General features: G+C 37.3%; 1 protein-coding gene across 3 annotated transcripts in view; it reads right to left on the bottom strand.

Annotated features, from left to right (window-relative positions):
- The window catches only part of VCL (vinculin), a 111,238-nt gene that overhangs the window by 40,587 nt on the left and 56,969 nt on the right, over window positions 1-13,682 (bottom strand). For all 3 annotated transcript variants that reach the window (XM_029931995.1, XM_029931997.1, XM_029931996.1), the window contains exons 3-6: window positions 6,443-6,593; window positions 6,155-6,263; window positions 3,905-4,027; window positions 1,004-1,164 (exon numbers count right to left, since the gene is read on the bottom strand). In XM_029931995.1, coding sequence (XP_029787855.1) covers window positions 1,004-1,164; window positions 3,905-4,027; window positions 6,155-6,263; window positions 6,443-6,593 — 544 coding nt within the window. The remainder of the gene's footprint in view (window positions 1-1,003; window positions 1,165-3,904; window positions 4,028-6,154; window positions 6,264-6,442; window positions 6,594-13,682) is intronic.

Raw genomic sequence — 13,682 nt, 5'->3', positions numbered from 1 at the left:
AGAACTTGTTCAAGAACTTCGTGTCTCTGTAAACAAATCCATAGTTAAGATAAGCTAATTTCCTTCTGCATATTTAGATTCACTTTCTGGGCAATGAGGGAGAGGGCTGGTGATTTCAAGACCCCAGCTTGGACCTTACCTTATAGGTGTCCTGGAGGATAAACACAGCCCTACTGCACACCCAGTGGAAGTCATATTATACATCCCCTCTTTGCTATTAGCCTGCTGGGGGCTCTGGAACCATCATCTGGGTCACAGGTGGGGAAGCTGGACCCTGGAGATAATGTGTTTCCCCCACTGTTTGTACCCTGGACTTTTCCCAGGAAAGCGTAAACCCAAGTGCCCCTATTCTCCCAGACAGTCACTGGACAGGGAGAAGTAGACCAGAGTAGCAGCAACATAATATCACTACTGCTAGGCTCTAGAAGGAATCCACCAACTCTTTTGGAGTCCAGGAAGAAATTCTAGATAAAGAGTGAACAGGACTCCTAAAATGACGTTTTCACAAATGTGAAAATATTTTAATTAAACTTTGCTTAAGGAAAATGGTATGATGAAGGGACACACCTAAAGATGCCAACAGTTTCCTCTGCAGATTTCTTAGGTCAAAGATTGGTTAAGGAAAAGTTTCCATAAAATTCAGTCACAGGCATATTCTGTATCTTACTTGGTCACCTAGCAACCACCACCCACATAAAAAGGGAGGGTTCCAACCCAGGGGAGTATACATCACATCGGAATTCTCCACCAGCCCAGTGAGTGTCCAGCTTAAAGAAAAAGCTACACATCTTGAGCCTTCAACCTGCCATTCACCCGGCAAACCCATTTATTTGTTGTAGCCTGGGGCAAAGTAAATTTGCAAAAGCCGCAAGTAACCCATGAGACCCATGAAAAGCGAAGTCAAAATTATTTCATAAAATCTGAGTTATGCTACCCACAATTACAAGATAAAATGTGAAGGGAGAATTCAGAAACTTGCTTATTTCCCTCCAAGAACACATACCTTGCTGGCCCAGGCATCTTCATCCCAAGAAGTGAGTTGTAATACACGAATGATCTCATTAATTTCAGCACTCATCTTTTCTACAGTAAAATTGCGATTTTTCAAAGCTTCTTCTATTCCTTGGTTTTTTGAATTTTTAGTTGTTACAAAAATCTTCATAGCTGTAAAAATAAACAAACGATCAGAAACTAAGCTTGGAATTTAATCTGGCTGTATCACAGCATTCACACAGGATGTTCCATATTTGAGTACATGTCTTGGGTTTCTAAGGTCTTAAAAAGATGTATTGGTTTGGCTCAGTTGGTGGAATGTGAGACTCTTGATCTCGGGGTTGTATGTTTGAGACCTACACTGGGTGTAGAGATACCTTAAAAAAAATCTAAAAAAAAAAAGAATATATTAAAAATAAAACAAAACATGGTAGGAATGCAAACTGGTGTAGCCACTCTGGAAAACAGTGCAGAGATTCCTCAAAAGATTAAAAATAGAACTACCCTATGACCCAGCAATGGCACTGCTAGGAATTTACCCAAGGGATACAGGAGTGCTGATGCATAGGGGCACATGCAGCCCAATGTTCATAGCAGCACTGTCAACAATAGCCAAGTCATGGAAAGAGCCTAAATGTCCATCACCTGATGAATGGATCAAGAAGATGTGGTTTATATACAATGGAGTACTACTTGGCCATGAGAAAGGATGAAATCTGGCCATTTGTAGCTGTGTGGATGGAACTGGAGTGTATTATGCTAAGTGAAATAAGTCAGGCAGAGAAAGACAGGTACCATATGTTTTCACTCATATGTGGATCTTAAGAAACTTAACAGAAGACCATAAGGGAGAAGAAGGGGAAAAAATTACAGAGAGGGTGGGAAGTAAATCATAAGAGACTCTTAAACACTGGGAACAAACTGAGGGTTGATGGGGGCTGGGGAAGAGGGGAAAGTGGGTAATGGGCATTGAGGAGGGCACTTGTCGGGTTGAGCATGGGGTGTTGTATGGAAACCAATTTGACAATAAAGAAGATGTGGTATATATATATATATATATATATATATATATATATCTAGGAATTCCGATGTGATGTATATATATATAATGGAATACTCCATGGCAATGAGAAAGAATGAAATATGGCCATTTGTAGCAAAATGGATGGACCTCAAGGGTGTCATGCTAAGCGAAATAAGTCAGGCAGAGAAGGACAGATGCCATATGTTTTCACTCATTGGTCTAGCGGGAGAAAACTAATAGGGGACCATGGGAAGGAGAAAGGGGGGCAAAAGAGTTAGGGAGAGGGAGTGAGGCAAATCATGAGAAACTTTTGAATGCTGAGAACAAACTGAAGGCTGGGGGCGCAGGGGAAGGAGGTGATTATCATGGAGGGGGGCATTTGCGGGGAAGAGCATGGGTGTTACATGAAAACCAACTTGGTAATAAACTTTAAAAAATAATAATAATAAATCTAGGGAGCTGACACTTTGAATAAATTCTTTAATCCAAGATTTTGTAACATCAAAAAAAAAAGGAATATAAACAAATATGTATTAAATATGTAAGGCAGTAAAAAATAAATAAATAAAAAACAAAGAAAACACTGAAGGCTACCAACAAAGTTCCAATATCAGCAAGGTACAAGGCATCACTACAACATGATCAGGGAGCTAATCTGACATGCATATATAGATGACCTATAATCCCAAAATATCCAATATCCTTCCAAATCAGTTATCATCCCAGCCCTAACACTGACCCCATTGAACGCACACCCAATAGTACAAGATGAAAACAGTCAGTACAACTATAACAGGCCAAATCCTAATGGAAGATCCCAAAATATTCAGTTTATCTTTCAGAATTTCTCTCAACATGTAGCAGGAATTTTCTCACCCCAAAAGTAATGAACAAGAAAATAATAATTTGAAGCACTAGAGTAAAAGAATATCTTCCCATAAAATAATTAAAATTGTGAAAACAAAGATTAATCAACACCTTATTGAGTTATCCAGATCAGAAAGAAATCTTGCTCCCAAAACTCTTCTATCACATGGAACAGCTCGCCTCAAAAACATATTTCCCATGGAGATAAGACTCAACTTACAAATTTTTTGTTTTCTAGTTCATATAAGGGCTTTCTGAACTCTCACATTCACCTCTCCTTTTTTAGCTACTACCTGATCCCAAAGCAGGAAGGCAGGAGCTGGGGGTGACAGTGACATGCCCATAAGATTTTGAAAATAGAAAAAGGAAAAAAAAAAAAAAAGAAGAAAGACTATAGTGCTTCTGATAAACGAATTTACCCATAAGTTGGCTAATGTAAACCATGAAGCGTCTGGTACGTACTAGATACCCAACGAGTGTAGCCCCCTTTTGCGAGCTGAGAGAGCGGCCACCGTGTTGGCATTCCTGGGCTCTACCCGGTGGGAAGGTAGTCCCATCCGGTGCGGACCACCAGCTCTGTAGAGTTCAATTTATTTTAGGAAAAATGGAGTTAGCATGACACTGAAAAGAACTCTGGGTTCACTTCTTTGTCATACAGTACTCTATCATATCCATTCCAGCTCCTAAAGGTTTTTTTTTTCATAACACACAAAAAAGTGTCAATATTCACAAGCTCATGACTAAAGTTTCTAGAGATTCTACCTCCTAGAAAAGGAGCTTAGTAGATGGACAACAGGAAGGGCAGCTTCAAAAAGCAGGAGAAAGAGGGCCTTACCGAGGGTGAATATTGGTTCTTAGCCAGTCAGTTATAGCCATCAAGTAACACCCAACTTATCAGGTCTCATTTTTACCCAGCCTGAAGGACATGCAACTGAGCAGCAAAAGAAAATGAACTTCAGGAGTTTAGAATATCTTGACTTTTTTTTTTTTCCCTGTAGATAATGTACAGGCAGAAAATACCTGAAATGAGAACTGGCAGCAACTCTTTCACAGTGTTCATGGAGTTCACCAGCATCACTCGGTGCTCCTGGTGAGTCAGTTCCTGCTGCCTTTCATCAATCATCTTGGCCATCTTTGTCATTCCTGGGGCATGAGGAATAAATTGTGCAGGGTGAGCAGTGAAATGGTCCAGATGCACTTTCTGAGCCTAAATCCATTACGAATGACTACAAAAGTCCACACTGATTTATTTAAACAACAGATACTATCTCTGAACTGTATGATAAGAATTTTTCAGAACAGCTCTAACACTGCAACTTTATTCGTTTCCTTAAAAGTAATTTATTAAATGTAAATCCTAAATATGACATAATTTTAACACAGCTGACATAAATACATTCACAAATATAAAAGCATTTGTGAAAAACAAATATGTATTTGCAAAAAAATGAATAAAAATAGTTTGCCTGGTTCACATGTGTTCACCTGGAACACATACCAGGTTCACATTATATATCTGGCCGCTACACCTATGTAGGAATGCCATGCGAGCTGGGGCGCCTAGGTGGCTTGGTCAGTTGGGCATCTGACTTCAGCTCAGGTCATGACATTGCAGTTAGTGAGTTCGAGTTCCACGTCGGGCTCTGTGCTAACAGCTCAGGGCCTAGAGCTTGCTTCTGGATTGTCCCTATCTTTGCCCCTCCCCCAGTCGTGCTCTGTTTCTCTCAAAAATAGACATTAAAAAAATAATTTAGAAAAAAATCTATGTGAGCCTAGTACTGAGAAACTAGTGGCTGAAAACAATCTTAAGAATTACAATAATGTGTTTTGTTTTCATCTTTATATTTTTCTGTACTTTCCAATTTGTCCAAAATAAGCATGTACTATTTTTATAATTAGAAACAAATAGAAATATTATAAAAATAATTATAGTAAGGACAGCAATCAAAAGCATCTGGTGTTTTGGAATCGGCCTGCTAGCACTTTTTGTTTACTTTGGTTATTATTCAAAGGTGCTATGTGATTCTCTAAAGCTTTGGTTTTCAAACTGCTCTTAAGATTTCTTAAGTAGTTTCACAGACCATCAAAGGGTACCAAAGGAGGGTGAGAAAGGAGGGGTTGCCTCATTCAAGGTAGCTCTTTCATATGTTGGGATTCTGTGTAAGATTTTATTTGAAGAAGTAAACTTTCTTTCCCAGTGCTATGGGAAAGTTTAAAGAACACTGCTCTAAAGGCATTTCCTGGTGATCTTCAAAGATGGCTCAGAGAAATTCTTAACTGCCATAAGTTTACAGAATGTGTCGGAATCTCATGAAAATACTGTGAATTAAAAATCATTTCACCCCTGGGGCGCCTGGGTGGCTCAGTTCTTTCAGCATCCGACTTTGGCTCAGGTCATAATCTCACAGTTTGTGAGTTCAAGCCCCACATCAGGCTCTGTGCTGGCAGCTGAGAGCCTGGAGCCTGCTTCAGATTCTGCGTCTCCCTCTCTCTCTGGCCCTCCTCTGCTCACAGTGTCTGTCTGTCTGTCTCTCTCTCTCTCTCTAAAAAATAAATAAACATTAAAAATTTTTTTAAAAATCATTTCACCTAAGACAAGACTCTTATGAGGTGGTATGTGAAAATCTTTACTACTAACAAGTTAAACATCCTGCATTATCCTATCATTGGTCTCAATCATACTTTAAGGAACCTCAGGTTCATGTTATATGCCTGTACCAGAAAAGGCTGATATCTGTTCATGTATTTTGAAAGTCAATTCGCAGGTGACTAACCAATCATTTCAAAATGAGACTTAGTCACAGTAGCTCTTCTCTCCTTCTAGGTCTGATTATATTATGCTGCCTTGGGCTAGGGCATGAATCCATACTAGTAGGCGGGCTAATTAACAAGCCACGAGGTCATTAAGAGCTCCAGGCCAGCTGGCAGACAGTGAAGGAATGCTGTATACTGCGGAATGGAGGGGTCAGAAATCAGGATGGCCTTAAGCATTACAGTAATAGAAAAGTATTTCCCACACTCTCCAACAACATTTACAATGTCTAGTTTAATTCATTAGGCAGGGCCAGGATTTGTAGAAAGCAGATTCAGCTTTCAGAGACAATGATATCTCCTCAGTAGGAACAGCGTCAGCTCCACCAGCAGAGCACAGACACCACAAAACCCAACACATCATCTTCTGCAAAAAGCAGGAGGGAATACTCCTTTCACCTTGATCAAACATGGACCATCCACAGAAACTTTTTATTATAAAAACTAGACATGACTAACCTGGTCCAAGATTCTTTGTGTAAGTGACCAAATCTTCCATAGTTTCCACCACCTCTGCCACTGTGAGATATTCCAAAATTCCTTTGCAAACTCGAATAATTTTACGAACCTGCAAATATATTTCATATTTTAGTCGAGTGAACAATAAGGAAAAAACATGCTACTTCAATGTGTAGCTATTAAACATCTTCTCATCCAAAACAATCATCAATCCTCCACTTATTACCTTTAAGACTATCTTTAAGACTTTTGTCTGGAAGAGGTCTGCATGGGCCTCAGATTGCCTACCTCAGCCTCATCGAAGGTGAGGAGCAGGTCTGACGTGCCTGAGAGGATGCCCCTTGACCCATCGATTAGATAATCTCGAGCAGGCACGGAGTAAGGATCTGACTGAAGCATCTGGGCTGCCTGAACAAGCTTGGTGCAAGCATTCTCCACCCTGCAGGGAGGAACATGGAGTTAATCCACTGGCAGAAGCAAGCAGAAGAATATCACGTGCAAACGCAAAGAATGAAGGGCCATAGCCACATTTTTTCCTACATGGAAAATCGCCAAGACCAATTTACAATGGGACTTAAGATTTTAGCTTTTAAAATCTACAGTTAAGAAGGCACATCCATCCATCCATTCATTGATTCGTTCATTCACTCATTCATTTCACTAAGCCCTTGTTCTTTGTTATTTCCTGGCAACAAAAAATGATGACAAAATGATTTAGACCTTTCAGTTTAGGTTGCTATATATCTCTGCAACTCCTTTGTTTCCTTCTTCCTCGCCCCACACACACTGCCATTAAAAGACACAACACAAAGAGCAGAAATCCTTGACAACGGTTTCAGATTTAATATCTGGAAGTAAAATGCCAAAGTACTGTGTTAAGTAAAATTTAATAAACAGATAACACAAAGGATTAGGAGGAAACAAAAAGTATGAAGTAATGCATAAATTTCTCGTTTGTTTAGCTAAATAGATTTGACAAATCCACTGGACTGTTTGAAAACAGCCCTCTAAAACTATGTTGTTAATTAAAAGGTCACTAGCATTAATAACTGAACCAGTTATTGATAGTTCAATATTAATACAATTTAATAGCAGACAACCTGACCATACAGAATAAATGAATGAATGAAATCAATGAAGAGCAGGACTTCATAATGTGGCTTTGGGTCACTCTTGGAGGACTGGTTGTTTACTGTTCCTTTTTAATTTTTAAATTAAAATTTTAATTTAATTGTAAGTTATAGAATATGTATAGTCATATATATGAACAGACAGAGAAAAATCACCTTCTTTCCACTATCTCCTAGGCATTCAAATTCCATCCTCTTGTAATCAATGTTACAAGTTTCCTCTGTATTCTTCAAAATAAGACATTTTATGCATCCAGAAGCAAAGACAGGCTTCCACTTTTTTATATAAATAGAATCATACTATGCATGCTCTCTTCATTCTGCTTTTTTCACCTAATATAACTGAGAGATGTTCTAATAAAAGTACATAAAGAGTCTCCTCATTCTTTAATATAGCTACACAACTAGCCCATAATTTATTAGCCTGCTACAATAAATCACCTTAAAAATATTTTTATTAATTTTATTTACATCCAAGTTAGTTAGCATATAGTGCAACAATGATTTCAAGAGTAGATTCCTTAATGCCCCTTACCCATTTAGCCCATCCCCCCTCCCACAACCCCTCCAGAAACCCTATTTGTTCTCCATATTTATGAGTCTCATATGTTTTTGTCCCCCACCCTGTTTTTATATTATTTTTGCTTCCCTTCCTTTATGTTCATCTGTTTCGTATCTTAAAGTCCTCATATGAGTGACGTCATATAATATTTGTCTTTCTCTAATTTTGCTTAGCATTATAACCTCTAGTTCCATCCATGTAGCTGCAAGAAAAATATCATTTTTAAATGTATATATATACATATATATATATATATATATATATCTGTAAAACACAGTCCAGAAATGGAATTGCTAAGTCAAAGATACAGACACAATTTTGACAAATGTGCCATATTGCCATTCACAGAAGTTACTTACATTCCTACCAAGATAGATCAGAGTACCTGTTTCCTCACAGTCTCAACAACTGGTTATATAATCAAACTTAAGTTTATCTTCATCAATATGATAGACCAAAATTAGATCACAATATAGTTTTTTATTAAGGTGAAAGTCACGTAACATACAAGCAGTCGTTCTAAACCATACCGTTCAATGGCATTTAGTATATTCATAATGTTGAGCAACTACCACCTCTCTCGGGTCAAAACTTTTATCACCTCAGAAATGCAGCCTGAACCCATTATGTAATCACCCCCCATTTCCCCTCTTCCCCCATCCCCTGGTAACCCCTAGTCTGCCTTCTGTTTCCATGAATTTACCTATTCTGGATATATCCTATAAAAAGAATCATGCACAATGTGACCTTCTGTGTCTGGCTTCTTTCACTTAGCATAAATGGTTTTTTTTTCCCATAATATTTTATTGTCAAATTGTTTTCCATACAACACCCAGTGCTCTTCCCCTTAAGTGCCCTCCACCATCACCACCACCTCTTTTCCCCCCTCCCTCTAACATAAATGTTTTCAAAGTTTACCTAAGTTATAGTATGTGTCACTAGTTTGTTCTTTTTCATAGCTGAATAATATTTTATCATATATATATATATGAAAATTTGCTACATTCATATATTGATGGACATTTGGGCTGTTTCCATCTTTTGGCAATTATGAATAATGCTGTTAACTAACATTCATGTACTTTTTTAAATTTTTTTTTTGAGAGAGAGGGAATTCAAGCAGGGCAGGATCAGAGGGAGAAAGAGAAAGAATGACAAGCAGGCTCCACTGTCTTTATGTTTTAGATATGTCTTTTATAAATATCATACAGCTACATATTTTTTATCAAGCTTAGGAACTTTTAATAATTTAGCCCATTTAAATTTAATAATATTACTGATATATTTAGGATTATTTTCATCTTATTTATTTTCTATATGGCCTAGAATGTTAACATTTTTTTCTTTTTTCCTTTTTTATTTTTTTTGGTTGATGGGGTTTGGGGGTTACTAGTTTTTTCTATTTTTTCTTGTTTATCTCTGTTCTTTTTGTGGTCACCTTAAGTATTTTAGCCTGCATAATTGGCATATTAAAATCTAAAATAAAAGCTGTCCTCTTAGCACAGTTGGCAGTGTTCACAAAAATCTAACATGAGTCACTATTTCTACCTCCTTCCTAAAGAATGATCTTAGCATATTTAATTCCCAATCATCCCTTTCCTGACCTTTATGCTTTAAGTTTTGTTTTAGGTTTTTGTTGTTTTCATGTATAGTATGTCTCATGTATAGTATGTCATATCTTTCATTTTAACCTTCAAATCTCATTAGATATTACATTGTTATACTATGTAAGTAAAAGTTTGTTTATATTTACCAACAAATTGTCCCATACTTTGGTTAACCATCCCTCTTATACCTCAGGCCGTACATCTAGAATCATCTGACTGTCTGAACTACATTCTTTAGAATTTTCTCTACTAAGAGAATGCTGGTAACAATATGTATCCATTTTTGTTTGTTTGAAAATTTCTGTTTTGTCCTCCTACTTTAAAGACTATTCCTCTAGTACAGATTTCTAGGTTGACAGCTATTTTATCATACATTGAATATATTAGTTCACAATAATGTAACAACAGAAGAAGAAAGACATATAATGACAGAAGGAGATGTAAGAGGGATGCAAGGCTAAAGTTAAAAATGGGGGCAGCTTCTAGAAGCTGGAAAAGGAAAATAAATGGATTATTTTCCAGAATCTTCAGAAGAAACACAGCTCTATTAACCCATCTTGGACTTCTGACCTCCAGAACTAGAAGATAAAACATTTGTGTTGTGTCTGTTTCAACAATAATATGACAATGGCCTCCAAATGAAAATGTCTAGGCATACAAATAAGCATGAAAACACCAACCACAATGAAAAGAAAAAACAATCATTCAAAAACAACCCAGAAATGATACATATGACTAAATTAATAGACAAGAACATTAAAACCATTATTATAACTGTATTTCATATGCTCAAAAGCTGAAGTAAAGGTTTAACACATTAAATAGATATATAAAAGATATAAGAACAAGACTCAAAGAGAACTGGAGATGTGTCTCAGATACTAAACAAGCCTTTATAAATTACTAACAGATAAGATATTGCATGGAAAAAAAGACCAGTGAATCTCAAGTCATAGCAATTAAAATTATCCAAAATGAAACAGGGAGAAATAAAGACTTAAAAAAATTAACATACGGAAAAAAAATGGTAACTAACAAATGACAAGAAGTTATAAATAACAAAATGTTAACTACTGAGTAAATATTAAACATTTTCTTATTTAAATATATTTAAAAGAATTGGCTAAAGCAAGAACTGTTTTAAAAACGAAGTTGAAAAAAGTAAATTTGATTCAGCTGGCTAGATAGACAATGAGGACTGGCTTTGCCAACGATTAATGGCAGATTTTTCCATAAATCAAATGAGCCAAATTACATGCAAACATTTAAGACTGGTATATAACACACAAAATGGCAGAGTATACATGCTGTAAGATGAGTTAAACTTATTAAAAATGTTTGTGGAATTTAAGAAACAAAACAAACGAGCACAGGGAATAAGAGAGAGAAAGGGAGAGAAGCCAAGAAACCGACTCTTAACTGACGGTTACCGGAGGGGAAGTGGGTTGGGGGATGGGTGAAATAATACGGGATAGGGATTAGGGAGTGCAACGTCATGAGGAGCACTGGGCAATGTGCGGAAGTGCTGAGTTATTACATTGCACACCTGAAACTGACATAGAGCCTGTATGTTTGTACTGGAATTAAAACAAAAATGTTTCAATGAAAACTTTAAAACATTCAAGAGAAGTATTTCAAAAGACCTCTATGGACAGCCAACGACTCATTTAAGACATTTAGTTGAAGAGCAATGACATCTTGCTTCAAGATATTTTATATCCATCCCCTCGACTTCAAACACCTCTCTCCCCCTCCTCTTTTGCGTGACTAGCCACTACTTATTCTCTTAGACTCTGCCTTTAAATGGCTCTTCCTTCAGGAAGCCATCCCAAATCTACAAGCACACCTCCTATATGCTCCCATGAGACTTCTCACACCCTTAGTTTAGTTTTCTCTATTTCCGACAAGACTCTAAGTTCCACAAAACCAAGAACCTTGTCTATCTTGTTCATTAATGTATTCACAGAGTAGAATGCCCAACACATAACAAATGTTCAATAAATATTTGCTGAATGAGTGAATAAATGAGTTTTTACCCAGATTAGGCAATAAGGAATTTTCACCCAGTACAGGCCCACAGAGATCATTAACTTTAAAAAGTCACATAATCTGGTTTTGTTCCCAGGTGACATGAACTCTGAGAAATTAAAGCAAATAAACAAGACTCACAGAATGCAACTGTTGTGCTCTATCTACTTGCAAAGATTCAGTTACTGTGTACATATTTCAAATTTGGGGGAAAAGAACAAAAAATAAATGAAAGTTAGGAATAACCATCGTGGAGAAAAGAAACAGAAAAAGATGATGAAATCAAAAGGCTTTGCAGGAATCAATTTGATTTTCCACTAATGGTTCCCTTGTGTGGTAAAATGATAGGACTAAAAGACACTGTACCATTTTTCTACAATAAGACATCTGATCTGTACATTAAAATTTAATGGCATTCATAAAGCCAAACAAATCCCACCATGACTAACCAGTAGTCAGAAACAGACAGGAGTCTGTTTCATCTGTGGAAAATGAGATTTTATTTAAACATTCAAGCTGCCTCACTTCTTAAAGCGATATCCTACTTTTTTTAAGTCTTTTTAAATTTTTTTAAAAATGTTTATTTATTTTTGAGAGAGAGACAGAGAGTGAGCAGGGGAGGAGCCTAGAGAGAGGCAGACACAGATTTAGGAAGCAGGCTCCAGGCTCCAAGCAGTCAGCACAAATCTCAACACAGAGCTCCACCTCACAAACCACGAGGAGATCATGATGAGCTGAAGTCTGACACTCAACAGACTGAGCCACCCAGGTGCCCCAATCTCCTTTTTAACACAAATCCAAATTTTTTAAAAAGCATTTTAGAGAATGATATTAGGGAGAAGGTCTATTTCATAAATAATTATATATCTTGACTCTATCCTAGTAGTATTGAGCTAGATACTTTAATTTTGTGGGTTTTTTTTGAGAGACAGAGAGAGAGACAGTGCAAGCAGAGGAGGGTCAGAGAGAGAGGGAGACACAGAATCTGAAGCAGGCTCCAGGCTCTGAGCTGTCAGCACAGAGCCAAATGCGGGGCTCAAACCCACGAACCGTGAGATCATGACCCGAGCTGAAGCCAGACGCTTAACTGGCTGAGCCACTCAGGCGCCCCGAGCTAGATACTTTAAACCAATCAACTATATCACAAGTTAAAACTTCTCTCTGCCTTTGAGTCGTCAACATAAATTAATAGACAATTCTTATGCTTTAGATCAATGGACTAATGACAGCCTCAAGTGACCCGAAATATGTTCACTCATAATCTACTAGTAATTACACATGATATAACTTGATACAATTTAAGATATATAAAGATCCCAAACTACTCAGTTCCATGTGATTTCAGTGATCACTTAATCAAGAAGCTTAAGTTTATGCTGAATTTTTAATTTAATATAAGAGAAAAACAGATCCAGAGATTATAAAGTTTGATTACCATAAGTCATTTTTAAAGGTTCTACCAGACTGCATCCACTCTTAAATTACTTGAGTTTAATTCTTCATATATCTGTTCATATAACATATTGAGGACCTACTACATGCTATAAAGAGTCCTAGGAATGGAAAGTATTTTTAAATCCCTACCTTTAAAGGGTTACCACTTTGGTAGGAAGAGACATCCATGTAAACAAACAACTATAAACGAGTATTTGAAGGACCTCCAGCAGAGGATAAGGGGACATAGAAGTAGAAGTAGTTCTTTTTACCTGAGAAATTAGGAAAATGGTGATTGAGAAGGTGAAGACAACATTGCTCCTGCCTCAGAAGCTCAGCACTACTTATAAAGGTGATCCTCTTCACAGCACCTCTTTGAGTTGTTTTTCCAATGGAATAATATTCCCTCTATCTTACCCCCTCCCCCCTTCCCCACCCCCACACATGGGTCTTTCTGTGAAAAATACCATTCATATGCCATAGGCCTGGTTTGACTAGAGAGGGCAGTCTGCTATCACAAAGTGCAAGTAACTCATTCACTCTGAATCCAAACAATCTCCATCTGCTCCCGTAAAAAAAAAAAAAAAAATCAACCAGCAAATCCCAGCTCACTGATTTAGCAGAGGGAAGGAGAGAGAGCTCTGGTACAAAATAACATCAACAAGACAGTCTTATGGGCCTATTTAGACACATACTGCTCCATAACATAAAACTGAATGGAGCGCCTGGGTGGTTCAATCGGTAGGGCGTCCAGCTTCCGCTCTGGT

Source organism: Suricata suricatta, chromosome 2 (assembly GCF_006229205.1).
Source record: "Suricata suricatta isolate VVHF042 chromosome 2, meerkat_22Aug2017_6uvM2_HiC, whole genome shotgun sequence".
NCBI classification, from domain to species: domain Eukaryota; kingdom Metazoa; phylum Chordata; class Mammalia; order Carnivora; family Herpestidae; genus Suricata; species Suricata suricatta.
This window is presented reverse-complemented; position numbering and strand designations above follow the sequence as displayed.